This window comes from Penicilliopsis zonata (assembly GCF_001890105.1).
Source record: "Penicilliopsis zonata CBS 506.65 unplaced genomic scaffold ASPZOscaffold_3, whole genome shotgun sequence".
NCBI lineage: Eukaryota > Fungi > Ascomycota > Eurotiomycetes > Eurotiales > Aspergillaceae > Penicilliopsis > Penicilliopsis zonata.
In genome coordinates, this window is record NW_019208913.1 from 409,917 (window position 1) to 435,805 (window position 25,889).

General features: G+C 56.6%; 8 protein-coding genes across 8 annotated transcripts; 2 read left to right on the forward strand and 6 right to left on the reverse strand.

Annotated features, from left to right (window-relative positions):
- The first annotated feature begins 750 nt into the window (after window positions 1–750).
- ASPZODRAFT_1352598 (hypothetical protein) lies at window positions 751–2,421 on the forward strand. The gene is made up of 3 exons (XM_022723743.1): window positions 751–826; window positions 886–945; window positions 995–2,421. The coding sequence occupies exons 2-3, from the start codon at window positions 910–912 to the stop codon at window positions 2,381–2,383; spliced, it is 1,425 nt and encodes a 474-aa protein (XP_022583419.1). The 5' UTR covers window positions 751–826; window positions 886–909; the 3' UTR covers window positions 2,384–2,421.
- Window positions 2,422–2,459: 38 nt separating this feature from the next.
- Window positions 2,460–5,077, reverse strand: ASPZODRAFT_149888 (hypothetical protein; the record flags this gene model as incomplete). Its single annotated transcript, XM_022725542.1, has 2 exons — window positions 2,460–4,921; window positions 5,008–5,077. 2 exons carry the CDS (start codon window positions 5,075–5,077, stop codon window positions 2,460–2,462), a joined length of 2,532 nt encoding a protein of 843 aa, XP_022583420.1.
- An 826-nt stretch (window positions 5,078–5,903) lies between these two features.
- Window positions 5,904–13,913, reverse strand: ASPZODRAFT_129240 (hypothetical protein). The gene is made up of 3 exons (XM_022722221.1): window positions 8,953–13,913; window positions 8,779–8,891; window positions 5,904–8,705 (listed from the first exon to the last, which is right to left on the reverse strand). The coding sequence occupies exons 1-3, from the start codon at window positions 13,780–13,782 to the stop codon at window positions 6,038–6,040; spliced, it is 7,611 nt and encodes a 2,536-aa protein (XP_022583421.1). The 5' UTR covers window positions 13,783–13,913; the 3' UTR covers window positions 5,904–6,037.
- Window positions 13,914–14,365: 452 nt separating this feature from the next.
- ASPZODRAFT_157417 (hypothetical protein) lies at window positions 14,366–15,634 on the reverse strand (the record flags this gene model as incomplete). The annotated part of the gene is made up of 3 exons (XM_022726312.1): window positions 14,366–15,278; window positions 15,333–15,538; window positions 15,615–15,634. The coding sequence occupies 3 exons, from the start codon at window positions 15,632–15,634 to the stop codon at window positions 14,479–14,481; spliced, it is 1,026 nt and encodes a 341-aa protein (XP_022583422.1). The 3' UTR covers window positions 14,366–14,478.
- Window positions 15,635–16,177: 543 nt separating this feature from the next.
- Window positions 16,178–18,206, reverse strand: ASPZODRAFT_129242 (hypothetical protein). Its single transcript, XM_022722222.1, has 3 exons — window positions 17,704–18,206; window positions 17,169–17,622; window positions 16,178–17,108 (listed from the first exon to the last, which is right to left on the reverse strand). The coding sequence occupies exons 1-3, from the start codon at window positions 18,193–18,195 to the stop codon at window positions 16,240–16,242; spliced, it is 1,815 nt and encodes a 604-aa protein (XP_022583423.1). The 5' UTR covers window positions 18,196–18,206; the 3' UTR covers window positions 16,178–16,239.
- Window positions 18,207–18,320: 114 nt separating this feature from the next.
- On the forward strand, window positions 18,321–21,636 carry ASPZODRAFT_129243 (hypothetical protein). The gene has a single exon (XM_022722223.1). The coding sequence runs from the start codon at window positions 18,702–18,704 to the stop codon at window positions 21,414–21,416; it is 2,715 nt and encodes a 904-aa protein (XP_022583424.1). The 5' UTR covers window positions 18,321–18,701; the 3' UTR covers window positions 21,417–21,636.
- Window positions 21,594–23,276, reverse strand: ASPZODRAFT_129244 (hypothetical protein). The gene is made up of 4 exons (XM_022722224.1): window positions 23,152–23,276; window positions 22,962–23,030; window positions 22,142–22,897; window positions 21,594–22,073 (listed from the first exon to the last, which is right to left on the reverse strand). The coding sequence occupies exons 1-4, from the start codon at window positions 23,191–23,193 to the stop codon at window positions 21,672–21,674; spliced, it is 1,269 nt and encodes a 422-aa protein (XP_022583425.1). The 5' UTR covers window positions 23,194–23,276; the 3' UTR covers window positions 21,594–21,671.
- A 652-nt stretch (window positions 23,277–23,928) lies between these two features.
- ASPZODRAFT_61152 (hypothetical protein) lies at window positions 23,929–25,395 on the reverse strand (the record flags this gene model as incomplete). The annotated part of the gene is made up of 4 exons (XM_022728971.1): window positions 23,929–24,255; window positions 24,328–24,567; window positions 24,633–24,945; window positions 25,202–25,395. 4 exons carry the CDS (start codon window positions 25,393–25,395, stop codon window positions 23,929–23,931), a joined length of 1,074 nt encoding a protein of 357 aa, XP_022583426.1.
- Between the last annotated feature and the right edge of the window lie 494 nt (window positions 25,396–25,889).

Sequence of the window (25,889 nt, forward strand, 5' to 3'; positions counted from 1 at the left end):
GGTAGGACAGGTAGGGTACTATGGAGTACAGGTATGGAGTACAGGATGGAGAGGTACTTGGTGGTGGTGATGATGCCCAACTTAGTCTGTACAACCACTGTTACACTATAAACCTGTTTGAGTATAGAGTTAGTCATCTGCCAGTACCTCGTGACCATATATTAGTATAACTACTGTATGACTATGTAGGTAGTAACTAAGTAATACCAATAACTATGAGTAAAGCTGAAAGTCAGTAGCCAGTGGTTAGAAATACCTAAAGGTACTTAGAAGTAACTAGTACTAACTGCCTTAGTAGGTACTACTAACTACTACCTAGCCTTAGTCTATGTTCTAGCCTTCTGGCCTTAGGTTAGACCCCACACCACCAAAGAAACCAAACACCACAAGTTTCCCCCCCCTTGATTTTCAGTCGTCATTTATGACTTGCTCTCTCCCTCGTGCCTTCTGCACCTCAATTCTCGGCCGCGGCCTTTCTGAGATCTACCTTGACACGCCCAAGATCGCCCTCTCCTTTGGGCCACACTGCAGTCTGTCTCCTCGACCAGCTCATACTCTTGGGGGGGGAGGGGAAAAAACACACACACACAAAAAGAAAAAGCACACCCATCTATCTGCTGGGGAAAAGATTGAACCGCCTCCATGCTGATGGATCAAATCACTACCTGTCGACTCGGCTGACCGAATTGCTGGATCTGCGTGACATTCCTGACGTTGGCCGGTAACCACTTGTCGACCACAATTGTTTTTTCTTCTGGGGGTCCCGGTCTTCTCTACCTCCTACCTACCTACCTACCTACTTGCCTACCTACTTGCCTACCTACCTGCCTACCTACCTGTGGCCACTAGTTATCTGTTCAAACTCCTACATTCAATATGATGGAGCTCAAGGTGAAGAAACGGCTGTTGATGAAGCGCCGTTTTCCTTTTCCCTTTGCTTCCGAAGTAAGTTTTTTTTCCACCCCCTTACAGCAAGCGGGATTTTAATCAGTAGAAATACATGGAATACCCCCCCGAAGACCCCGACCGGTACTATGACTTCAAGGACACCCCCGTCAACTGGCGACCTGCGTCGCCGCTGATCGACCGGCAGCAGATCCCGCCGCTGCTCGTCGAACAGGTCCGGCAGGCCTGCATGCTCCTCTCCCACTGCATCGAGTCCGGGGGTCCGTCACGGTTCTCGATTCTCCATGATGGACACTCGGGAAGACTGGATTTAGGGGAAGCTGATGGAGACAAGGCAGAGCCTGAGAAGGCGGCAGAGTGGGATGTGAATGGAATCATACCAGCAGAGATACCAGCAGAGATACCAGCCGAGATACCAGCCGAGATACCTACGATGTCTGCGATACCTATAGAGATGTCTGCGATTCCCACAGAGATACCCACAGAGATGGATACAAGAGAAGAACCTATTGTGCTACTTGAGCCGGACACTAACAGCCATGACCACACCTCAAATGACACGGACTCGCGCAAGGAAAAACACGACTCCGGGATGGAATTGCAGCCGGGGGAGGAGGCCAAGACGTCGGACCCGGGCTCGGTCGAGAATGAAATGTCTAGACCGGTCGAAACAGTGTTGATAGCCGAGCCGCCCGTCGCATCAACGGAGGAAGAAAATGCACCCGAACCTAGGAATCCATCAGTGATCGGAGACGAGGCCTACCTGTCACCCAGCTTGGACGTGGTGACGTCCCCGAGCGAGATTGGATTCCCACCTACACCGCGGGACTGCGCCTCGAATCCCGACTCGGACGGGGATATTGAAGTCTTGCTCGCGCCCGACGCATCGCTCTGGCCGTGCCGGACGCCAAGTCTGTCGCGCCCGTCTCGCCTCTCCCGCAAGAAGCGCATCGAGGACCTGAGCATCGCCCCGCGGCCCAGCACGGGACACAGTCGGCATACCTCCCATCTATTTACACACGACACCGTCGTGGGCCTGAACCTCTCCACTCCACAACTACCACAAAAGACTAGCACAAAAACAACAGATGCGGCCATCATCGACGCCGACGGGGTCGTCCACATCATGACCGCCGCAGAGGAGGACCAACGCCGGCTCGATCTGCAACGGGCCGTGATGGAGAAGATGCGCACGGGCATGATTGGCGATGCGAGCAAGGGGTTCGCATGCAGTACTCTCGGGATGGCTCCTTTACCGAGCCCTAGACATTTACCGGAACTTGTCCATGCAGACGGTGACGATGCTGATGCTGATGCTGATGCTGATGCTGATGTTGATGTTGATGTTGATGTTGATGTTGATGTTGATGCTGATGCGCTGGAAATGCCGCGCTCTCCGAAGAATCTGATGCGCAAGCTCTCTGTTTTTGGCCTGCGGCGGAAAAAGGCCCCTCCGGCGCGGAGTATGGTGTGGTGATTTGATACCCTTGAATTAAGCTTTTATGATAAGATGTAGTGATACACTGTAGTACTATAGTAGTGTATGATGATGGTTACAACCCCACCCAATATCTCGTCCGGTTAACTACAAATTCATCCTCAAGGATTTGATCTCCCGTCCCCGTGATGAGAAGACCATACGTGCCCGCCTCGGAGACCCATGCTTCGCGCTCCTCATCCCAGAAACTAGTAGCCAGCTTCTTCTCCACGACCAGACGGACCGTCTTTTCCTCGCCCGGCTGCAGAAACACCTTGTCGAATGCCTTCAGCTCACGCACGGGGCGGATGATGCCCGGTCCTTCCTTGCGCGGGGTGATCCATAGCTGGACTATTTCCGCGCCTGCCACGGTTCCTGTATTCGTGACCGTGACTGAGGCTGTGATGGGTTCGCCATCTGCAAGGACGTTACTCGACTGTTGCTCTGGTGATACTTGGAAACGAAGATTGGAGCGGGAAAAGGTAGTATATGAAAGACCGTATCCGAAGGGGAACAGCGGAGCGCGCTGCATCTTCTCGTAAAACCGGTACCCGACAAACACGTCTTCGCCGTAGAGAACACGGCCACGTTCAGAGCCGAAATTCAGGTAGGAAGGGTTATCGCGTAGATGGACGGGGAAAGTCAAGGGCAGTTTCGCAGAGGGATTCACGGCTCCGTAAAGCACGTCTGCGATGCCGTTGCCGCACTCGTTGCCGCCGAACCAGGCCTGTACTAGAGCTTTGGCCTCGGGTGCCCAGGGCATGGTGACTGGGGTGCCGCTCTGGATGACGATGACGGCGTCGGGTTTGACGCGCAGGACGGCGGCGATCAGCTCGTCGCTGCCGGGAGGTAAATCCATGTGGTCGCGGTCGTGGCCCTCGGTCTCCCATTCGGCGGTGAGGCCGGCGAAGAGGACGACCTGGTCGGCTGTGGCGGCTTGATCGACGGCCTGGGCGATCAGTTCGGTCTGGGTGATGCGACGGGCGGCGCCGAACCGAAAACCCCCCGGTCCGAAGACGACGATGCCGCGCGTGTCGATGTCGGAGGTTGGGGCGGAACCGAACTGGAGGAGGACGCGGTATGTCTGGCCGGCTTTTAGCTCCTTGGAGCCGATTTCCTCGACGGTGCCGTTGCCGAAGAAGGCGGACCCCTGGCGTTGGTTCTTGGTGTTGTCGACCACCACCTCGCCGTCGATGAGCAGCTTGCCCGTGCCCACGACGGTGACGCCAAAGTCGTAGACGCCGTCCTCCTCGGGTGTGAAGTCGCCCTCCATATCAACATAGAAGAGGAATGACTTGATCTTGGGGTTGACGTAGTCCATCAGGAAGCCGTTGGACGAGACCAGGTGCAGCTCGTCGACCAGCTCACGGTTCGCCTCGGTGGGCGGCTCGTTATAGACGCGGAAGGAGAACCCCGTCCTGCCGTCGGCCGTCTTGAGCAAGGGCCCCAACAGGGGCAGCTCCTTGTGCGAGTAGACGCCCTGGACGTAGCGGACGTCGGCGGTGCTCTGGGCCACCAGGCCGTCAAAGGGGGTCACGGTGTAGTAGGCATCGAGGGAGGCGGAGCCGCCGCCACAGTAGGCGGCGAGCTTGGCGTTGGGCCCGATGACCAGCAGCGACCTGTCCTTCTTGAGCGGCAGGATGTCACCCTCGTTCTTCAGGAGGACGATGGACTCGGCGGCGGCGCGGCGGAGCAGCCGCCGGTCCTCGGGCCGGTTCAGAGCCTTCTCGGGGGCATGCTCGGGGATCCCCGCGCGATCGAGCCAGTTGATGAGACGCAGGACGTGGCGGACGCGGTCGTCGAGGATGTGTTCGGGCACCTTGCGGGAGGAGACGGCGTGGGCGAGGGCCTCGCCGCGCCAGCGAGTCTTGCCCGGCATCTCGAGGTCGAGGCCGGCGCGGATGGCGTCGGCGGTGGAGTAGGTGCCGAACCAGTCGCTCATGACCAGGCCATCCCACGCCCACTCCCTGCGCAGGATGTCGTCGATGATGGCCTTGTTCTCGCTGACGTGGGTGCCGTTGATCTTGTTGTAGGCGGTCATGACGCAGGCAGTCTGGCAGATGCGCATGGCCAGCTGGAAGGGCAGCAGGTAGATCTCGCGCAGGGCGCGCGCGGTGACGATGGTGTCGACGGCCAGCCGTTCATGTTCCTGGTCGTTGCAGACAAAGTGCTTGAGGGTCGCCGCCACGCCCTTCTCCTGCACGCCGCGGCAGTAATGGCCCGCCAGGGTGCCGGACAGCACGCCATCCTCGGAGAAGGACTCGAAGCCCCGGCCGCCGAGCGGCGAGCGCTGGATGTTGAGGGTCGGGCCCAGCAGGACATGGACGCCCTTGGCGACCGCCTCTTCCCCCAACAGCCGGCCGACCTGGTGCAGCAGCTCCGTATCCCAGGTGGCCCCCAGGGCCGTGGCGCAGGGGAAACAGGCGGCAGGCACTCCGTTGAAGAAGCGAGTGCCCCGAACCCCGTTGGGACCGTCGGACAGGCGTAAGGAGGGGACGCCCAGCCGTTCGATGGCCGCCGTGTGCCAGAAATCGATTCCTAGACCCGAATCAGGGATTAATGAAGAAATTCAGGCTAATTGAGAGGTGAAAGGATGACGTCAACGCCCACAACGCTTTGCTCACCGGCTGTCAGGGCGACTTTCTCTCCCAACGTCAACTGCGAGAGGATCGTCTCGACGTCCAACTGCACCATGATGGGAGATGTGTGTCCTGTGAGTCAGGGACTTGATAGTCGATAGGATGAACTGGAGTGGAGGCCAGGAATGGGTAAGATCGAGAATCAAGATAAGACAGACAGCAGACAGCAGACAGCAGACAGCAGACAGCAGACAGCAGACAGCAACTGACAACAGTCGCCCATACACTCGCTCTCTCGCTCTCTCTCTCTCTCACAGACACTCTCAAACACTCATGGGAAGACGATAATAAAGGGTTAAATACTGGAGAGCTCTGGTGGATACTACAGAGAACCACAGTGGATTTGTCTATCGTCTCCCCCCTTCATCGTCAAGGCGGGGGCGGGGAGTTGCATTGATTGGCAAGAACTGCAACCCTCACGCTGTCTGTAGCAGTCGATTGATTGATGGGCTTGACCGAGGATTACCCGGGCGGATAATGAAGAGGCCAGAAATTGAAGCCGGCGGATTTCTGGGGATTTTCCCCTTTCTACGCGGAGTGTCGGCGACGGAGACTCGGGCCGTGTTTCCAGGTACAGATTTTAAGAGATCTATTCTATCATTGCTGTTTAATTTTGATGATTCTGCTGTTGTTGGAATACTCCTCATGTCGAATTCTAATTATTCTCGGTCGATCTGTCGATATAACTTGGTATGTGAAGGTGTTCTTATACCACAGTTATCTGGGTTGTCTACCCTGAGTAGTGAGTATAATATATAACTATAACAAGTAGTTAAAACTACCATATATTATATAAAAATGAATAGAATAATACTAATCTCATAGCACAATGTCAATGTACCACTAAACTACCTGAGATACCCGACAAACTCCGATGAATGCTGCGAAGCTGCTCAACTGGGAGATGGAACAATAGAAAAGAGAGAGAGAGAGAGAGAGAGAGAGAGTAGGGTACATATCATATCCACCGATCATTTCGGACCATTCTGTCCATTGACCATTGACATTCTCCGGTTTAACCTCCCCGTCGAGGCCGTTTGCTGTCATTCCCCCCCCGTATCGCCCCCCCCGTATGTCCAGCACTGTTCTCCTCGCCGTTCGGTCGTCCTCGTTTGCGGTGCGGTGTCCCGCTGCCTCCTCCCCCATCCCGGTTATATTCTCGGTCTCGGTTGCGATCCCGTCCCCCCCAGCGACGGTCATCTTCCAATCCCCCGCCGGCCATTCCGCCAGATGAAGGAGGCGGCGGCGGCGGCGGAGGGTGCGGAGCTCCACCCAGCGATGACGGAGGTCGTAGGCGACCCTCACTGCTCTCGTAGTTGTTGTGCGCCATCGCGTCGGAGCTACCACCGGGACCACCAGGACCACCACTACCTCCTGTTGTTGTTGTTGCTGCTGCTCCTCCATCTCGATCCCGGCGGTCACGTCGTCGGTTCTCCTCGCGAGTACCAGGGCCCCGTCGGGAACCGCTTTCTCGTCCATCAGAATGTCCTCCATCTCCTCCTCCTCCTCCTCCTCCTCCTCCTCCACCACCACTAACGTCTTCACCACGTCGACTCTGGTCGCGATGGGAATCCCGGTTGCGGTCACGATAATCCTCGCGTCGGCTGCTACCACGTGGACCCTCGTCGTCCCCGCCACCACGGCGCTCGCGGTCTCGGTCGCGATCCCGGTCATGTGGAAACGAGCCGGAGTGGCGAGGCGGCCGACCACCACCGCCACTGCCTTCGTCCAAGATATCTCCGCCCCGACCAGTAGACATTCGGCCTCGACCGCGATTACCTTCATCCGCGTGGGAAGTAGAAGTCGTAGGGATAGTAGTAGAAGAAGATGAAGGAGGCGGGGGATGAGGAGGAAGACCACCAGAAGCTCGACCGGCGAAGAGATCCGGTCGGTTCGGTAGGCTGGACGTACGGTTGCTCTCGTCAAGATTCCCACCTCCCGATGCAGTCTGCGGTCGACCCGTTGATGAGAAGGACACGTTCATTCCGTCTGACTGTCGATTGGCACCTCGCCCGCGTATTGAAGGACCCCCTCCACCGCCACCACTTCCACGTTCAGATGGTCCACCAGATGGTCCACCAGATGGCCCACCAGATTGTTGAAGGACATTATTCAGACTCGAAAACCGCTTGTCCCCGCGTCCTCGTTCACCAAAGCCAGGACCGGACGGCGGGCCCCGAGCCACAACAGGTGACGGGCCTCCTGATGATCCCCCGCGCGGTCCAGACGGCGGAGCCGCTGACAACGGAGGGGGCGGCGGCCCTTGTAGGTGTTGATCTTGCATCATCGCCTTAAGCCGGTCGGGATGGATGCCGCTACTATCCGCCGTCGAAGACCCTGTCGACGACGCCTCGGGAGCATTGCGCCCCATGCCAGGTCGGCTGGATGGCCCCGTCGGTGGGTGACGTTCAGAAGCAGCAGGGCCAGGGGTGGTTGTGGCGTTGTTGGCGTTGTTATTATTATTGTTATTGTTATTGTTACCCCCTGCACCACTGGGTCCAGACGCATTGCGTCCGCCAGCTCCGCGCCCAGACATGTTCCTGCCTCGAGGGCCCGAGGGAATCTCGTTGCCGAGAGGCGGTTCTGGAGGAGGACGCAACCGTCCATGATTCAAGTCCGGTCCCGAAGCTGCCAGGTCATCTTGGAATCCGCCTCGTCCAGACCGCTCGCCACGGGGTCCCGTAGGGAGGTCATCGTGACGCGGTGGATAGTTGGCAGACCGACGGTCGTCAGATGCGAATCGTTCCGCACGGTTCGACAGCTCGGTTCGCGGGGGTGTCGCGGTGCGAGAAGAGAGAGATCGGCGGTCATCCTTGTCGGATCGCAACGGCTCGCCACGTCGGCCGCCATCACCGTCCCTGAAAGAAGAGACTCGGTCAGGGTGCTCGCTGCGTCTGGTATCTGATCGATCTGCATGGGTCGACGATACGGGTCGAAGAGGTGCGGGTGCGTCGCGGGCAGTCCGCTCCTGGAAAAGCTCGGACTGAGGCCGCAGACGACCTGGTCGCTCTGGCCAGTCAGGATCTCTTGGTGGTCCTCGACCGTCCCCACGGTGTGCTGGTCCGCGGAAGGATTCATCCCCAGGTCGATTCGGCAGCTCTAGCCTGTCACGATCTGTAGAGCGGTCATTGAGACGCCCATGGCTGCGCGAATCGCCCGTGGGATCGTGGTCAAGCTCACCATAGCGCCCGCCTCGACCATAGTCAGAATGTCGATCCCGTCGATCTTCAAGCAAGTCAGGACGCATCGGTGGACGTGCGTCACTCGGTCTCAGCGGTCGGTTGGGCAAAGGTCGCACGTTTGTGTTCCCTGATGAGGTCCTGTCAACCTCGGCCCGTCTGGACGGGTGAAGATGCCGGTTGGGCTCTGGAGGGCGGGAGCTCGTCCGCGATCGCGGTGAAGAAAGCGAGGTCTGGGAACGTGAAGCAACATCCGGTTCGGTTTGAAGCTCGGAGACTGGTGGTTTCTCGACAGACGGTCCTCCCCCTTCGATTGCCGTAGACGACGCAGGCTTTTCAGCAGTCCAGTCGGCGTGTTGCGGACCGGTCTCTGGTTTTGTCATTGAGACCTGCTTTGTTTCTTCAACAGATTTGCTTGGTGCATCTGTCATCTTCGCATCCTCAATCTCGCCGTCCTCTACTTCAATTTTCCCACCGGCTTCCGGTTTCGAAACGCCATTCGCTCTAAGAAAAAAAAAAAAGAAAGAAAGAATTAGCAAATGGAACATTAATAGAAAATTAGAACGAGAACACCTACTCTGGAGGTTTGAACTCGGGTGCCGCAGCGTTGAGGGCAGACTGAGTGGATGTCTGGGGCAGTGGCGTGCGAGGCTTGCCAGCAGCATTACGATCCCCAGCTGGAGATTCATTCTTGGGCAAGACAAAGTTAGCCATGTTGTTCTGGAGCTTCATCAAGGGGAAATTGACTTACGATCATAAATGCTTGTGGCAGGAGCCATTTCTTTTCTCTGCGATTCAGGTCCCCGATTAACGAGGCAGCCGGGGTCTTGACATCGTCTCGCTCGTCGTTTTGGCTCAGGTTATTGACACTGGTCAGCATATCCCGGCCGATCCAATTAACGGCGGGGAAGTATTGAACAATGGCCTTGAGGACACTGATTGCGTTGCGGATGTGCATGTACTCGCCGCCGTTCAGACAGGTCTTCAACGAGGTGGCGAGGAGCCGGTGCCATTTGTACAGCAGGCGGCGGAAATTCTCGTAATCCAGCCAGGTGTATGGCTTGCCTTCCGCGTCCACCGCCATGGCAAATCCAGGGAGATCCTTCTTGGTTCCGAAGGCTTCCTTCTCGTAGACAGATTTGTCTGCATGCCACCGGCTCAGATCTCGGAGAATCTCATTGAGGAAACGACCGAGATTGTCGGCTTCCTTGGACGTGCATTGGAAGATGAGGGCCGTGAGCCTCTGGTCCCGGAAGAGTTGGTCCAGGAAGCCAACCGTTCGGAAATACAGGGTCCCCGAAGAGTGGAGGAACTTGAGCATTTTGAAGCAGTAAAAGGCGTCGATGGGTGAGAGGAGTAGACGAGGCAGAAAGCACTGCTCCAGCAGGGCGACGTTTAGGGCGTCGTGTTTGCCCCGCATGCCGGCGAACCAGCGATCCTTGTCCTTCTGCAGTTTGGTCCTAGTCTGGCCGTACAGCTTGAGATGCATCTTGTTCTCTTCCAGGATCCGTTCCTGTAGCTGAGTGATCTGCTTCTTCTCTCTTTCTTTCCGTTGCGTGCCCGCCATACTGATATCGGACCGATCGTTGCCAATTGCAATGACTTTCTTCTTCTGGCGCTCAATCTCGTCTTCATATGCTTTCTGAGGAATGTGCACGTCGTAAAGCGAAAGCTGCCAGAAAGTGACATAGAAATGCAAGCCAACGACAGACCATACCTCCTGCGGGAGCACATTTCTCACTTGATCGATCAAATCCCGCATCACAGGGTTCATGGGAGGGAATGGTACATCGGCAGTCGAAGGCCCGGTAGAAGTTGTTGTTGTTGTTGTTGTTGTTGTTGTTGCTGTTGTTGTTGGTTTATCGACAGCGCGGCCACTGATGAAGTCCGTCGCAGTATCTGGCTCGTCATTCTCTTCCTTGTCGACCTCCATGGCATCATCAGTCTCCTTCATGGTAGGTTTCTTCCCAATCTCAACCATCACCATCCCATCCTCCTCGATAGGTTCGGTAGGGTTTGGTGACGGCGCCGACTCCATAGCCTCCTCAGCTTTCACGGCGCCATCTTCTTCCTTATTATCCACAGAAACGTCTTTGTCATTCATAGTGACATGTTCCTTGGTCAGGGTGGAGGAGGAGGAGGAGGAGACTTCCTCCTCTTCTTGCATTACCCGTTCGGCTTCTGATATCTTCCAAGCTAAACTGGGCCGCCGAATCCAGAACGCAATCTCCGGCTGGATACCGAACTCTTGGATCAATGCAGACAGATCAGGAACAAACGTGTCGAAGTCGCTTACGGACAGATTGCTGCGGAGCAGATCTAGATACTGCGTGAGGATGCGGTGAATCTCATCAAAGATATTTCCTAGGAGCTTCAATTCATCGGCCCCCTCGGACTCCTTGAAGATGCACGTCAGCCGCTCTTGCGCAATAGCAATCAGCAACTGGCCAGCAAGTTTCGAACTCGTCAGGGATTTCATGAGGCGGCGCGATGTCGTCTTGGATTCGTGTCTCTTATCTAGTAGCTGCAGGATGGTCTGAGATTGGAGGGTTTCGCCACCTGCCATGGCTTGGATCTGAGCATCGTTAAAGTTGGTGTCCGTAATGATGCCTGCCATGGAGCTGATCATCTGCTCCAAGACAATGAGGTCGGTGGAGTTGTTCTGCTGGAGCTGCTCCACGACATACTGTAGCAGGGGGGTGGCATCCATGACGGAGTACCGCTTGAAAGCCCGGCCTGCAAAAGTGGATAACGCGTTCAGCCAACGGCTGGTCAGCAGCCCGCCCTCTTGGACACGGCTGCGTCCCTTTTGGCCGAGGGAGCTGATGAGCGACCACGTCAGGATGTCGTAGCCTAGGTAAGTAAAGTATCGGGCACATTCCACGACCACCTCGATCAGGTTCTCGTACGATTCGATCTGGCTGATGGCAACGTTGATGACGATGCCGGGGTTTGCATAGGCAATCTTGGCCAGCGCACGCGCCATGGGGCGGATGTTCGTCTTGCTGAGTCGCTTGAGGACGTCCTTTGTCTCGGCTCTGGCTTGGTCGAAGGCGGATTTGATGTCGGGTAACCTCGAAGTTTGCCCGGAGTACCACTCGGCGTACATGTTGTATCGAATGTCGCGGGAGAAAAAACTGATCAGATCAAATATTTCATTGACAACACCAGGGTTTGCCTTGGTCAAGCTGATCGAGGGGACCAAGATACGCTTGCAGAGATCTTGCCAGCGTGCTCTGTTCTCCGGAGAAGAGTCCTTGCTGAGGCTGTCCTTTCCGATTCTCGCCAGCTTGGTCATGAGACTGGCATCTTGCCCGATCTTATGCCCCGACAGATTGAGGAGGGATGAACAGAGCGCAAAGACATCATCGACCGTCTGACAGACAGGCACGTTGTCGGCCCAGTCGTCCCAATAGAAGCGATAGTCCGTCCCATCATTGGTGTCTTCCTTATCAAGCTGGGCCCATCGAAGCACTCTCCTCGGTGGCGCTTGACTAAGCCGGATATTTCCCTTGCCCACGCCGGACTGGTCTGTACTGGGAATCTGTCTTTGCTCGCGGAGCTCATCGACTGAAGGGAGAGGGCGAAGGGCGGCATACACTTTGCTTAAGCAATGGTGCAGGATGCGATGGGTGTATTCGGGGAGTTCGGGGTAAGCCTCCATCAGCCAGGGAAATTTGCTTAGGATAAAGAGTGATTCTGGGATGGCGCCGATAGCCAGTAGACTCTTCAACAGCATGACCTTTTGATCAGCGGGTTCGGGAAGTTCTTCCTTTTCCTGATCCTTGGCGGCGGCGGCGGCGACGGATGATCTGTCGCCTTCAGCCTCCTTGAGAGGGGTGGTAGATCGGGCATCGCTATCCCGTACGCGAGGGATAGGTAAGGTATCGTCTGATAAAGCTCCAGCCATCATGAGGGCGTTGACGCCACCACCGGGCCGCGCCGCTCGTTCCCGCTCTGCTTTCTCTTTCATCTTCTCCTCCTTCAGAGCATCCATAAGATCGTCCGGGCGCCACAGGTGGGCATACAGGTCGCGAAGGGAGATAAAGCCGACTTTTATCAGCAGGGCAGCCAGGTAGATGAGGTTGTCCGGGAGAACGTCTGACTTGCTGCGGGCGGGCGAAGAGTAGAATCTGAGTTTGAAACCAAGCAGCTGTGCGGCCACTCGGTTCCCCTTGGACGGGAGGGTACCTGTTTCTTCAATCCACTTGCGGGTGACAAGCTCCTCGTCGGACAGATTGGTAGCGTCGGCGGTAAGATACTGCTTTCTCTCCTCTTCCGAGAGGGGCCTATGGCCAATCTCGAAAAACGCGCGTATGCCAATGGCTCGGACTCGGTGCCAGAACTCCACGTCACGCTGCTCGTTTGCCAGGGTGATCTCCGCGCGATCATCGTCCGTGGTTGCCCAGCCTGGGGAACCCGGCAAAGCCCAGTTGGGGAGGCCTGAGTTTCGCATGGTGCCGTCCGTATCGCGGAAGAGATCCTCCTTGGGCCACCACGAGCTGACACGAAGGAGTTTGACGAAAAAGCGATACTGCTTGACGAGCACGGCGGCGAAAACATCGAGGGTGACGTCGAGCACACGGCCGACATCCATGTCGAAGGCACCGATCATCGCCTTGACACGCTCAAAGGTCTCCTCCACGACATCGCTCGAGGGGGGTTCGTTGTTGCTGGTCGTGAACAGCTCTGTGAGAAGTTTCGAGTAGCCCTCCGACTCCTCACGCAACAGATTGTAATTCGATTGCCGGTATAACAGGTTGGTCTGCTTGCGGATGCCCATCCGGGCAAAGGTCTCTCGAACAAGACCCAGCGATTGGAGCAATGGCGTGTCGAGCTGCAGGCGCATCAAGGCAGGCGAAATGCCGGTGGAAAAGACGAGCGGCCTAAGTAGAGGGTTCGTCGTGTCCGAGTCGGTTAGGATAGAAAGGGTATCAAGAAAGAGGGCACGAGGGTCAAGAAGTGGTAGAGGAAGGGCTGGGGTTTGATCGTCACCGGTCATGTCCACATCATCGGATGCAATCTCTTCACCGATGACTTCCTTCACGGCTGATCCGACCTCTGCGGGAGGTAAGCGGCCGTAGAGACCGGATCGAAGCAGTTCTTGATAGAAAGAGGCCAGTCTGAGACCATCCTGATCCTTCCTAGCAGCCGCACCATTCTCAACCAGCTCCTGCTTCCCTGTAGCCGACCAATTCTCTACAATGCTGTCCGTGACATACTCGTAGTCGTAGGGGAAATTTGGAGCGGGCGGCGGTGGCGGTAGTTGGGAGGGAGGTATCTGGGCGAACGATAGAAGTAGATTCTGCTGCTGCTGCAGTTTCTGCTGCTGCGACACAGCTGGCATCGGTGAAGGGGACGGCTGGTGGTGTACCGGCGTCGAGGGCAGGCCGTTGGTGTTCAAGGGCTCTGAGCTCTCCTTCACGGGGGCAATGGCCGAACCCGCCGCAACGGCACCACCTCCCACCTCACCAGGCCTCTGACCACCACCAAAACCATTGCGGCCGCCCCTCACCGACTGACGGTGGCCCCTTCCGCCGCGCGAGTCACCGTAGTCCCGCGGAGAGGTGTGCTGCGCCATGTTGAGCGTTCCTGGACGATGAGGCGAAGGCCTGGGGCTGTCGGCACCCGAATCTCCGGACCACGAACGATCTCCTCGCTTCCTTTTGCCCACTGGAGCCATGACAGTGTGGTCACGGCCCGAAGAGGAGGGGGGGGGGGGGAAGAATCAGGACGCGGAGAGGGCAGGTGGACGTGGCAGGTCGCGATTCATGGGGGGAAGAGACTGAGAGGGAAACAATCAGCGACGAGCGTCCACGAGGGACCAACGAACGACAGGATAGACATCACGAGCAAATAGTACCTGCTAATAAAGTCCCATGAGGAGAAACAATCAGAGAGGGGGAATCCGCGGGCGCGCGATTCAAAAGGGTCAGGATGGGATGAAAGAAGCGGCCTTTTGCTGCTGCTGCTCGTGACTTTACCTTCCTAGCCGTTAACCTCGACTGGGTTAGCTCCAGTTGGAAACGTCAGTGGTCGGTGGTCACGTGTTATTGTCACATGACTTATAGTTCCCTCGCAGCCTCGCTCCTTCCAAAACTTTTGAAACTCGCTCCTTCCTTTTTACTGACTGCAGTTTCCCATTGACGGCTTACACTGACAAATATTGAGGCTCTAGAGGTGGTTTCCCATGCCCTTGTTTTGCTTGTTGTTTCTGTTGTGACTGACTGTATTAGAGTACATAAGTTGCTAGCATTTAGTCACTACTAGTACTATCTCACAGCAAACCCAGATCCTTGGCCTCGATCTCGACAATGGAGGGCAGGAGAGCGGACAAGCTGGGCCGCGAGGGCGACCAGCCGAACAGGTTACGGGCGCGGATGGCGTGGCCGCGGGAGTTGGTGCCCCAAGAATACAGGCCGAAGGGGTTGATGGCGGCGACCTGGTCATCGGAGAGGGGTTCGACGTCCGGCGAGGGGATCAGCTTCTTCTCGTAGGCGATGCGAGCGATGGCCCGCTCGACGTCGCCCCAGCAGAACTGCCCGTTCTCGGCGAAGTAGTACCCCTTGTCGTTCCAGGTGGCCTTGCCGCCTCCCTCGGCGGCGGCCTCGCCCAGGGTGATGTAGAGGTCGCTGAGGTCGTGGACGTGGATCTCGTGCCAGACGTTCTTGCCCTCGCCGACAAGCAGGCCCTTCTTGCGCTGCAGCACCGCCTCGGACAGCTTGTAGGCCTGGTAGCTCTTGGGGTTGCCGGGCCCGCGGCCGGGCCCGTAGATGGTGCACGGGCAGACGATGGCGGTCTTGACGCTGGCCGGGGCGCTGTAGCCCGCCTCCAGCACGATCTTGTCCACGTCGCGGTGGAAGGCGTCGTCGGGCAAGTTGGTCACCTCGTCGATGTGATCCCAGTCGTCGTAGGATTTGGGGCGCTCGATCCCGTGCGTCTTGGCTCGCTGGTCTTCCAGCGTCAGGATCCCCGTGCCCGACGTGTGAATCCACCACAGCGGTCTCTCGGGCGTATGATGGCTGGCTCCCTTGGCGATGGCCTTTGCGGAAGCAACATGGTCGCAGTTGGCGAAGTCTGTTGTTCAGCAAAACAACCCTCGTCGTCTGGTTGCTCTAGGGGAATGCTTACGATAGACAATATCGGCATTTCTCACCTCCTCCTCGATCAAAGCAGCCGAGTCGAGATCGCCCACCACCGTACGGATTCCAGGGTACTGGCTCTTCACCTGCGCGGCCTTTGCTTCGCTACGCACCAACGCAGTAACCTCCCAGTCCGGGTGTTTCTGCGCGATCAGATACAGAGAATCGCCTCCAATGTATCCGGTTGCTCCAGTCCTATATGTCAGTTTGTCAGTTAACAAGAACGTGTGTAGGTGAGCCAGCTGTTAGTAGTTTGCAGGTTTTCACGTACAGGAAAATCTTGGGGGCCATCTTGACAGATATCAGTGGTACTAACTTGCGGTAGAAAGAATACAAAGTCTGATTTAACAACAATAATGCATTAACTATAACTCGACTCCATCTCTTATATAATAGAATAACCCCTCAGAAAAGAGTGGGGTAGAGAATAGTAACACCACCTCTGCTGCCCTTTGTTTGCCTCCAGACAGAGCAATCCTCAGAAAACTGGCTCAGTGACTGACTCCATGGAAGATCATCTACGGTCGTCTCCTACAGTATTACATCTACCTACTTTGATCTTCTGCTGTTTTGTTGATGAGCCTGGGAAAAGATTTATCAAGATTGGTAATCTGCGTCTTCCGCCCCTCATGACGTAACAGGTTGTATATGGTCAGGATATTATACATAGCTATCTTAGATACTGTGCAGTACAGTAGTTATTCAATGCTTATAGATGAAGGTAGAGTGTAAATTCAGCAAGTACATAAGAAAGGTTGCCATACTACTACATAAGTACAGTTCAGCAGGAAACCAAGAGAGTCGTCAATACTGAGACAGTAATAGGAAATTGAGAAAAAAAAAATAGAATAGGATAGAATGGAAAAGAATACTTTCAGGGAGGGAAAAAGACTGAACTAGAAAGTACTTGTTGCTAGACGACTGGCGGCGTTGCGAGCGTCCAGGCGATCCTCGTCCTCTTCCTCGGGGATCGAACCCACGCCGCTGGCCGCGCGCAGACGTCCCTTGGCCACGCCCGCGCCGTTGGCCTCGTCCTCGTCGTCCGTAGAGGGAGCCGCAAAGGAGCCGCTCAGGCTGCGGCCGAGGTTGTCGCTGCGGCGAGGCACCCCGCTCCATGAGTCGCCCTTGGGGCCCTGGCTCGACGCCAGGTTCGGTCGTCGCACGGCCGGGTGAGCCTCGCGGCCTAGGCGGCTCAGCCCGCCCGAGGCGTCGATGGAGCGGATGTCCGGCCGCACGCTCTCCAGGGTGGCCAGGGTCCGCCGCTCGGCTTCGATCTGGCGGAGGGTGTATTCGCGGAGGGCGGCGACGAGGTCGGCGGCGGTGCGATCGAACCAGCGGCGCTTCTCCAGCAACAGGTTGGAGGTCACCCGGTGGGTCTTCTTGGTCAGGTAGTCCTCGTGGCTCTGCGCTTCGTCGAGTGCGTTGATCGCCTCGTCCACCTTGTCCCGTCGCACGGACGAGCTGACCTTCAGCCGGTCCGCCGCTGCCCGCTTACTTCGTGAGACCTGCTGGGCCTGGAGAAGATCGCGTAGGAGGATATGACGGTTGGTCAGAGTCTCCTTGACGATAAAGGCATCTGAAGAGTGGTAATTCAGAGGATCGCCGAGTGTTGTGGCTTCCGCGGTCGCTTGGACAGCGTGGAAGTCTCCTACCGATTGGATGATCTTTCCCAGCTTCTTGTACGCATTTGACAAACCCGGATGGGCTTCTTGAACATGCATCTGGCCGAGCTTGACACCAAAATCCGACTCGGCAAGACCAAGGCCTGAATAATTAGTAATTTTGTTTTGTGTGTGTGTGTGTGTGTGTGTGACCGTAAACGTACCTCTACGAGCCTTGACAACTCGATCGACCTTTTGGCTGGCATCCATGGCGCCCAGATAGAACATCTTGACAGCTGGCCGCGCATTCTGCAATTCAGGGGTATCATCCGGGGGGGGAGCAAATTGCTTCAGAACCTTCCGTCTGACGCCGGTGGCAGGCTGCTTCATGCGCACCACGGGACTGTATCCGAAATCGCTTTCGACGAAGAGAATGACCTCGTCGTCGAGCATGAGGACGTCATTGCTGAGAACCGTGTTCAACCAGCGCTGCATCGAGGATTTAATCCGGTACTCATCCTCCTCCGTCCCTGCACCAGCCGGCGTCAACGGTGGAGGCACGGCAGGCACCAGAGCCTCGGGGTTCGCTGAGATGAGATGGTCTGCCAGCTTAACAAACTCCGAATGCGTGCGGCGAACATCACGATACTGAGTCGTACGGAACTTGGGGATATTCGTCTTTTTATGGATATTAGCATCCCCGTACACAAGCACTCAATGTAAACAAACAAAAAGAATCCCATGCAAAGATGAACTTACATGCACATCAAAGCGAAGAATCGGGTCCTTCTTCCCCGTCCTTTCCAGCCCCGTAATCTTCGCCTGGAGCCTGTAGACCGGGCCCGCTTGCCCGACCTGTTGCCTCGATCCAGGCTGGTATCGTGCCGGCAGTTGGGACCGCCCCTGCGACTGCTGCTGCTGTTGCTGGTGGAGATGCGAGGTCGCATACGGGGGCTGTTCTACCGCGTAGTCCGGGTCCCCCAACTGTGCGCTCTGCAGGCGTGCCGACAGATCCGGCGATCCCGGTTCCTCCTCGTCTTCATCCTCCTCCTCCTCCTCCTCCTCTTCCCTCGCATGGCTTACTTGAGGGCTCTCGGCATGGCTCTCCGCCCCGTACTGCCCCGGCAGAGGCGATGAGGGGAAGTCGTTGTTACCCGCCGCTGCGAACGTGGTGCGATCCGCCCGCGGCGACGCCCATGGCGACGACCCCGTCGGATGATCGGGATCGTTCGAAAGAGACGAATAGTCCATCTCTGCTTTCTATACCGTAGGTGAGTCCTCGTGCTTCCTAAACGTGGCCATTGCACACGATCAGCATCCCGTGGGAGGGGGGGACTGGGTACGCCTGCCGGGGGAAGCCGCTTACCTGGAGCCACAGCCACGTAGAATCACGAATTGAAACGGCCTGACAGGAAAATCGAAGAATCACCAGGGACTCGCCCACTAATCCACGCTCCGTACGCGATGAACAGGCCAGACAGTGCGAGATGGGATGAGGCAGCAACAAGGCCAGGGAATCCAGCTATCGATCGGGGGTGGGTCGTGGGAGCGGCGCTAACCGGGACGGGTTTCGCAGGCGTCTTTTGTGAGGGTATTCACTCTTCTCTCTTCTCTTCTCTTTTCCCTCCTTCTGTGTTCTGTGTCTTTTTTTCTCGCTTGAGGGGTGTGTTTTCTGCGTGGTTTCGATGGGTTGTTTGACTGGCTTGGCTGCCATGTGATTTGGTTTGGATACGACTCGGTGTTATTCGATCCTGGCGATGGGTGCAGCTCACACTCGACACATTTCTAGCCTCGCGGCGCGACAGATTCTGCTGAGAAACGGGCGATGGATGCTTCGACCGTCGGGCAAGGGGTTACGATGCTTTTCGAAGATCGCCCCGCGGTGGCAGGCGGACGAGTTGCAGCGGACACGGAACATTGGCATCATTGCCCACATCGACGCCGGCAAGACGACGACGACGGAGCGGATGCTGTATTACAGTGGGCTGACACGCCGGATCGGCGACGTGGACGAAGGGTCTACAGTGACGGATTTCCTACCGGCTGAACGAGCGCGGGGAATCACCATTCAATCGGCCGCCATCACGTTCCATTGGCCGCCCGAGGAGGTCTCGACGCAGGGTGGTGGTGAAAGTCCCTCGACCGTACCGGAGCAGCAGCGGTCGGCTGTCTCTCACACCATCAACCTGATCGATACCCCCGGGCACGCGGATTTTACGTTTGAAGTGCTTCGCTCGCTACGCATTCTCGACGGGGCCGTGTGCATTCTGGACGGGGTCGCGGGGGTGGAAGCGCAGACCGAGCAGGTGTGGCACCAGGCCGGGATCTATCAGATCCCTCGTATCGTCTACATCAATAAACTGGATAGAGAGGGCTCGGCCTTTGGCAGGACTGTGAAGGAGGTGGCCTCCAGACTCGGGGGGTGGCCGGCAGTGTGTCAGATTCCCTGGTTGGAAGGAGGGAACGGCCGGTTTGTCGGCGTGGCGGACGTCGTCAATCTCCAGGGCCTGCTGTGGAAAGAAGGCGGCGATGGGAAGTCCATCAAGGTGTTTGATTTGAAACAACTCGAGACGGAGAACAGCAATCTGGCAGAGGAGCTGAAACGAGCCCGGGTTGCTCTCGTAGAACTGCTCAGCGAATACGACGAGGATATCGTGGAAAAGTTCCTGGAGCAAGACGAAGACCACCTCGCCGTGAGCCCGCTGGATATTCTCAACAGCATCCGCAGATGTCTGGTAGAGCAGGGCAACAAGATCATCCCCGTGTTTGCAGGCGCCAGCTTTCGCAACATGGGCGTACAGCCTTTGCTTGACTCGGTCGTGAACCTCCTCCCCAGTCCCGTTGAATCGCCAGACCCAGAGGTCAGCATCGGCGGCATCAAGGGAAGCTTGAAACAGTTACTCAGCGGTGACTTGATCGTGGCGCAGAAAGAAACGACCGAGGTCAAGGGCAAGCAGAAGAAAAAAGCCGCCCTCCAGTCGGAATCACAGAGCTCCATTGAGAAATTGCAGAGCTGCGCCTTGGCCTTCAAGGTGGTCAACGATGCAAAACGCGGCGTTCTGGTCTATGTCCGTGTGTATTCCGGATCTATGGACCGCAATTGTCTCCTATACAACACCAACCTGAACGTCTCAGAGCGTGCCCCTCGCCTGCTCAAGATGTATGCCAACGACGCGGTGGAGGTGGATTCGATTCCTGCAGGCCACATCGGCGTGGTGGTCGGCCTCAAGCACGCCCGCACCGGCGACACGCTGATATCCTATGCAGGGAACAAGGCGACGCCTCCAGAACCCCTGAATACCCTACAGCTGCGCCCGATCGACGTCCCCCCCCCGGTCTTCTTTGCCAGCGTCGAGCCTCACAGTCTGGCCGAGGAGAAAAAAATGCAAGAGAGCCTAGCTCTTCTCCTACGTGAAGACCCGAGTCTCCAGGTAACCGTAGATGAAGACTCGGGCCAGACCCTGCTGAGTGGGATGGGGGAACTGCACCTGGAGATCGCTCGCGACCGGCTGATCAATGACCTCAAAGCCAAGGCTTCCATGGGTCGCATCGAGATCGGGTTCCGGGAAAGCGTCACGGCGCAGTCGCCAGCCGTGACCAAGATCTTCGACAAGGAGATCGCCGGTCGAAAGGGCAAAGCGGGATGTACAGTCGTCGTCGAACCTTTTGACGCTGCCAAGGCAGCAGATACCCTGGGTCCGCCCTCGGAGCACATTCTGGCCATCAAAGTGCAGGACGGCAACCAGATCATCATTCTCTCCCCGGGGCTACAAGTCTCTACAAACAACAAGGGCATTGCAGAAAGCCCGTTGCTGCCCACGGGCATCGATGTGACGACGGCCCGCAACGCCCTGTACAACGGCTGCATGGCTGCCTTGGCCCGTGGGCCCCAGTTCACCTTCCCCATGCACAGCACCCGAGTCACCCTCACCCTCGACCCAACCGAGCATATCTTCGGCAACGAAACCACCTCTTCCGCGCTCTCGGCCGCCGCCCGGCTAGCCACCTCCTCCGCCCTGCGAGAGCTGGCGTCCACGTCCAGCACGGCCCTAATGGAACCCGTGATGAACGTCACCATCAGCGTCGACGAAGACAGCCTCGGCGCCGTGGTCCACGACATTTCTTCCTCGCGTGGTGGACATATCGTCTCTCTAGATGATGACCAGGGCGTCCCTTCTTCTGAAGAAGAAGCAACCCTCGTCGATCCAGCAAAGGTATATGCACCTCCAGACCCATTCGAGACATCATCATCATCATCATCATCATCCCTCGGCGCCTCACTCCCCGGCACAGCAAACCGCGCTCGCACCATCACGGCCAAGGTTCCCCTCAAGGAAATGGTGGGATACCTGAAACACCTGCGCAGTCTGACCTCCGGCCGGGGCACGTTCGTCATGCACATTGACCGTTTCGATACCATGACTGCTCAGCGGCAGAAAGCCGTTCTTGCAGAATTGGGAGGGTATTCTTGATACCTATATACACCTGGATGAGGCCTATAGTTATCCTGTGACTGTACGATAGAAATGTATAGTAAAAAGATCCTATATTTAGCTATGATTCGAATTTACCCTCATTCAAAATCAAATGAATCAATATACCACATGTATAGGCAGCAAAGACCAGGTTAAATCCCATCGCTGAGGTGAAAAAAAAAGGGGGGGAGGAAGCTAAACTCTACCAAATATCAAGAAAGAATTGAATTCAATAAGACAACCAGGCCGTTTCTACCAATTCTCATCCCACCCTCCGCCATCATCTTTCCCCTTGCTGGCTAGCGAAGGGTTCGAAGAAACACCAGCACCAGCCGTAGTAGCGACAGAGGGCCCGCCTCCCTTTCTCATGGCCGCCGTCCCAATCGCACCAGAGGAAGCAGCCGTGCCGCCCGCAGCAGCCGCCCGCCGCGCCTCCTGCTCACCTATCGTAGAGAAATCGTCCCAGAAGTCTTTGCGTTCGGGTTCCGCGCGGCGTCGCCCGCCGGCTGGGCCGTAGGAAGACCGGTGGTCGTCGGGTTCGCCCTCGACGAACCGGTTGAAGGAGTCTGCAGCGCCGCGGGCGCCAGCTTGGAACGTTTGGCCGAACTGCGAGGCTTGGACGCGGGCCTGCGCGGCGAAGTCGGATTCCGCTATCTGGAGGGAACACTTAGCTATAGAGAAAGAAAAAGAAAAAGCCACTGGACAAGAAAAAGGTTTTTTACCGTCTTAGCCGTGGGCTGGATGTACGTATCGTTCACCGTCTTTGCGCTCCGTCCTACCGCAGAAGTAAACCATCCAAACCCCTTGGACAGAGCCGCCACGGGGTCCTTTTGAAAATCATCAAATGCCGGGGCTCCCCCACCACTGGACTGTTGCGAGGCCGGCGAAGGAGTGTACCCGCTGCCAAACCCGGTATATTTGCCGCCCTGGGATGGAGGTAGCGTGTCGGACCGCGTTGCGTTCTCCGACCCCAGCTTCGCAAAGTAAGCCTCGTTGCGTTCCTTCTTGCTGGGTCCCTCCAGGCCTCCATTGTTATTATTCGACCCTACTCCCCCCTCCATGCCCGAGACGGAGGGAGATCCCCGCCCCGTCAACGGCGTGCTGGATCGAGACCCAATCCCACCACCTCCAATATTACCGGTCGAAACAGGGTCGGCCTTCCTCTTCGGCACCTGTCCGGGGACATACTCGCGACCCTCAACCTTGGCGCTCAGTCTCTCCTTCCACTCCTCTCCAACCTCGCCTTCGTACCGTTCCTTGATTGTTGAGTCGTCGAAGGTGCGGCCCTCGGTGAGGGTGGTTGGGTGGGCGTCGTAGAAGGACTTCCAGGGCTCGTTGCCGCCTTGCTCCATGCGTAGGATCTCAGCGTTCTTGAAGGCATCCATGGTTATCGAGCGGACAAAGGAGATGTGCACGCCGAGGCCACGATGGATGCCCGCGCAGTTCAGACAGATAAACGTGCCGAATTTAGGAGACGCCTATGAATTGCGACAGGTCAGGAAAACGTGGACCCCCAAGACCGAACGGGGGTATCAGACAAACCCATTGAGGCGACGGGGCGCCGCAATCGCAGCATTTATCGTTTCCGTTTGTCTTGGAGATCGCAAGAAGCTAAAGGCGACAAAGCAACATCAACACCGTTAGTCAGGGCGAGGGGCAGATAGGGTCTCGTGTGTGTGGTGTGTGCGCGTGTGTTACACGATCACGCTTGGAAAGGCAGAGAAAAGCATACCTTTGTCCGGGTCTCCGGATCGACCTCCCACATTCGAGACATCCTGAAATGGTTGAAAGCTGCAGGAAGGCAGGGGGTCGTGGGAAATACACGACGGTCACCTCGCCGTGGGTTGTTGGTTGGTGGTGCGGGTGGGCAAGAATAACGAACGGCAACAACCCCTGTCACGAAACTTGGGGCCCCAAAGCTGGCTCCAAACCACAACAGCAAAATCGGAGTTGAAAGCATTGCTTCAATACTTCGGATTGAGGAAGGCATACTCAGAAGACTGTCCGCATGGAAATATATCACTGGCCGTTTCCCTCTGACCTTACTATACACAGTGCCCTCTATTCGATGAATGTCGTCTACAAGTAGTAGTACCCTGCTCGAATAGACCATGCTGAGAATGTGCCTTGAATTAGACTACAAGGCCAGCCTTGCGGCAAATCATAAGTTAAATGGTTGCTAAGATACAATACAGCAGAAGGCAATATTCGTTAAAAAGGTCGGGTCTCCATAAAACGAGAGCTGCCTCTCCGTTGACCCTCCCCAGCGTGGTTCTGGAGTTCATTCCAGGCAGCAAAAGAATCGACCACCTCCACAGTGGAAACCATGTCGAAAAAATGTAAAAAAAAAAGTACAAGTCAGTTGAAATAAGCTAGACAGATTGTCTAGAGGCAACGACAACTTCTTCTTTCGAACATGGGGGGGGGGGGGGTTTTTTTTTTTTTTTTTTTTTTTTTTTTTTTTTTTTTCAGAACAAAAGAAACGCCCATTTGACTGAAGCGAGACTATTTAGGCGGCGGTCGGGGCCACGTTCTCGTCATCAGCAGCGGGGGCGGCGGACTCTTCGAACTTCGGGGCGGCAGCGTCGACGTCGTCCTCCTTACCGGGGCTATCGATGGCGACCTTGACAGCGATTTCACGACCCTCGATCTCCTTGCCGTTCATCTCCTCAACGGCCTTCTGCTGGAGCTCCTCGGAACCCAGGGTGACGAAACCGAAGCCGCGACCCTTGCGACGCTCGTTACGAGCCTGCAGCTTCTTTATCATGAAGCGGGGGATGGGGCGCAGAGCCAGCTTGGCGGAGATGGGCTCGTAAGCAACAAAGTACTCCTTGAGCTACAGGGTAGCAGTCAGTGTATGTCCTCCCAGTAGCAAACCATATAGACACAATCAGAGGTCAGTACAAACCTTGTCCTCGGTCAGGTCGTAGGGCAGGTTTGCCACCATAACCTTGGTCTTGGAAGGAATACCGTCCTCGGGCGGGCCACGCTGCTTCTGGACGCGAGCGCGAGGCTTGGTCTGCTTGGAGGCCTCCTCGGTGGCCGCAACGGGGGCGACTTCGTTGTGGTTGACCTCAGTCAGGGGGTCCACCTGGCCCGGAACGTTGACAGGAGGCTCAGAAGCAGGCTCGCCATTCTGGGCCTGAGGCTGTAAAATGAATTAAACAATCGTCAGTCAAGACGCAACAGTAATCAAAGACTGCAAAACGGCACACTTACAGCGCGTCCACCGCGACCGAGGCGTCCACCGCGGCCACGACCACGGCCACGGCCACGGCCCCGGCCCGCGATTCTCTTGCGGCCCTCGTTGCCGCTAGCACCCTCACCGCCACTTACAGCACCCTCCGCCTTGGCCTCAGCAGGCTCTGGTTTGCGGGCCAACTGCACGGAGACCTTGCGCTGGAGGATTTCTTTGCCCGAAAGCTCCTCGATAGCAGCCGTGGCCTCGTTAGCAGTGGCAAGATCCACAAAGGCATAGCCCACTGGGCGGCTAGTACGGGGATTCACAGGAATAGAGGTGCTTTCACTATAATTTATATCAATTAGCATCTGATCTTATAATATAGTAAGTAGGTCATTTCAAGCAGGAAAAAAAGGCATGGAAGATTGAGGGGGGGGGGGGGGAAAAAGTGTCAGGTAGTGGTGTGATGATAATACACGTGGTCGCAGCCCCCGACAGGCTACTCCGACCACCAACTTATATACAGTCATCCAGGCCTGAAGACAGACCTGGAATAACTATTTTGAGAATAAAGAAGAATAGGGGGGGGGGGGTAACGTACATGGTGTAGTTCTTGAAGAACTCCTTGAGCTCCCCCTCAGTGGTCGCATATGCGAGGTTCCCAATGTACAGCCGACGGCCCTCATCGGCACTGGCGGCGGCGGCGTCAGGGGCCTGCACGGCCGCAGCACCGTTGACCTCGTTGAGCGAGGTGGTGGCCAGGTTGTCGGCGAGGTTTTCAACGGCAGAAGACATGTTGATGGCTGAGGACACAGGGTCGGTTGGTTTGTTTGGATTGTGCGGGACGGGCGGTGGGTGACCGGTGTGTGTGTGGAAACGACTCAGGTAGCTGAAGGCTGCCTTGGATGGGGAGAAGCTTGAAGAGGGGGGGGAGGGAAGGGTAGCTTGGTGCCCTAGATACGTCGAGGAAGAAGAAAGATCAGAAGGTGGAAGCAGTGATTTGATGATGCCTTGAGCTGGGAGGGAGAAAGGAGAAGGAGAGGAAAAAGGGCAGGCGAGAGTCACCACGGCGCTAGGCCCACTCGGGATGGGCGACCTTCCGCCAACTGGCCAGTTTCGGTGGCCTTCTCTTGCTGGACTTGCTGGACTTGCTGGACTTGTTGGTTGTCCGTGGGTCGGCCACGATCGATCGCCCCCAGACTGGATCAGTGGGTGGTTCTGACGTTGCGACGGTCTGGGTTGCCGCTGTGATTCGCCTGGAGATAGGGTCCCCCTCTAAATCGTACCAG

Excerpts from the sequence above, each read along its gene's own strand:
- ASPZODRAFT_129243 (XM_022722223.1), top strand. The coding sequence starts at position 18,702 with ATGGGTGCAGCTCACACTCGACACATTTCTAGCCTCGCGGCGCGACAG.
- ASPZODRAFT_129242 (XM_022722222.1), bottom strand. The coding sequence starts at position 18,195 with ATGGACTATTCGTCTCTTTCGAACGATCCCGATCATCCGACGGGGTCG. Across the intron at positions 17,623-17,703 it reads TTCTTCGCTTTGATGTGCAT|ACGAATATCCCCAAGTTCCG; the intron begins GTAAGTTCATCT and ends ATCCATAAAAAG. Across the intron at positions 17,109-17,168 it reads AGTTGTCAAGGCTCGTAGAG|GCCTTGGTCTTGCCGAGTCG; the intron begins GTACGTTTACGG and ends CTAATTATTCAG.
- ASPZODRAFT_129244 (XM_022722224.1), bottom strand. The coding sequence starts at position 23,193 with ATGTCTCGAATGTGGGAGGTCGATCCGGAGACCCGGACAAAG. Across the intron at positions 22,898-22,961 it reads GCGCCCCGTCGCCTCAATGG|GCGTCTCCTAAATTCGGCAC; the intron begins GTTTGTCTGATA and ends CGCAATTCATAG. Across the intron at positions 22,074-22,141 it reads TCCAGCCCACGGCTAAGACG|ATAGCGGAATCCGACTTCGC; the intron begins GTAAAAAACCTT and ends TGTTCCCTCCAG.
- ASPZODRAFT_129240 (XM_022722221.1), bottom strand. The coding sequence starts at position 13,782 with ATGGCGCAGCACACCTCTCCGCGGGACTACGGTGACTCGCGCGGCGGA. Across the intron at positions 8,892-8,952 it reads TGCCACAAGCATTTATGATC|AATGAATCTCCAGCTGGGGA; the intron begins GTAAGTCAATTT and ends GTCTTGCCCAAG. Across the intron at positions 8,706-8,778 it reads CCCGAGTTCAAACCTCCAGA|AGCGAATGGCGTTTCGAAAC; the intron begins GTAGGTGTTCTC and ends TTTTTTTCTTAG.
- ASPZODRAFT_1352598 (XM_022723743.1), top strand. The coding sequence starts at position 910 with ATGAAGCGCCGTTTTCCTTTTCCCTTTGCTTCCGAA. Across the intron at positions 946-994 it reads CTTTTCCCTTTGCTTCCGAA|AAATACATGGAATACCCCCC; the intron begins GTAAGTTTTTTT and ends TTTAATCAGTAG.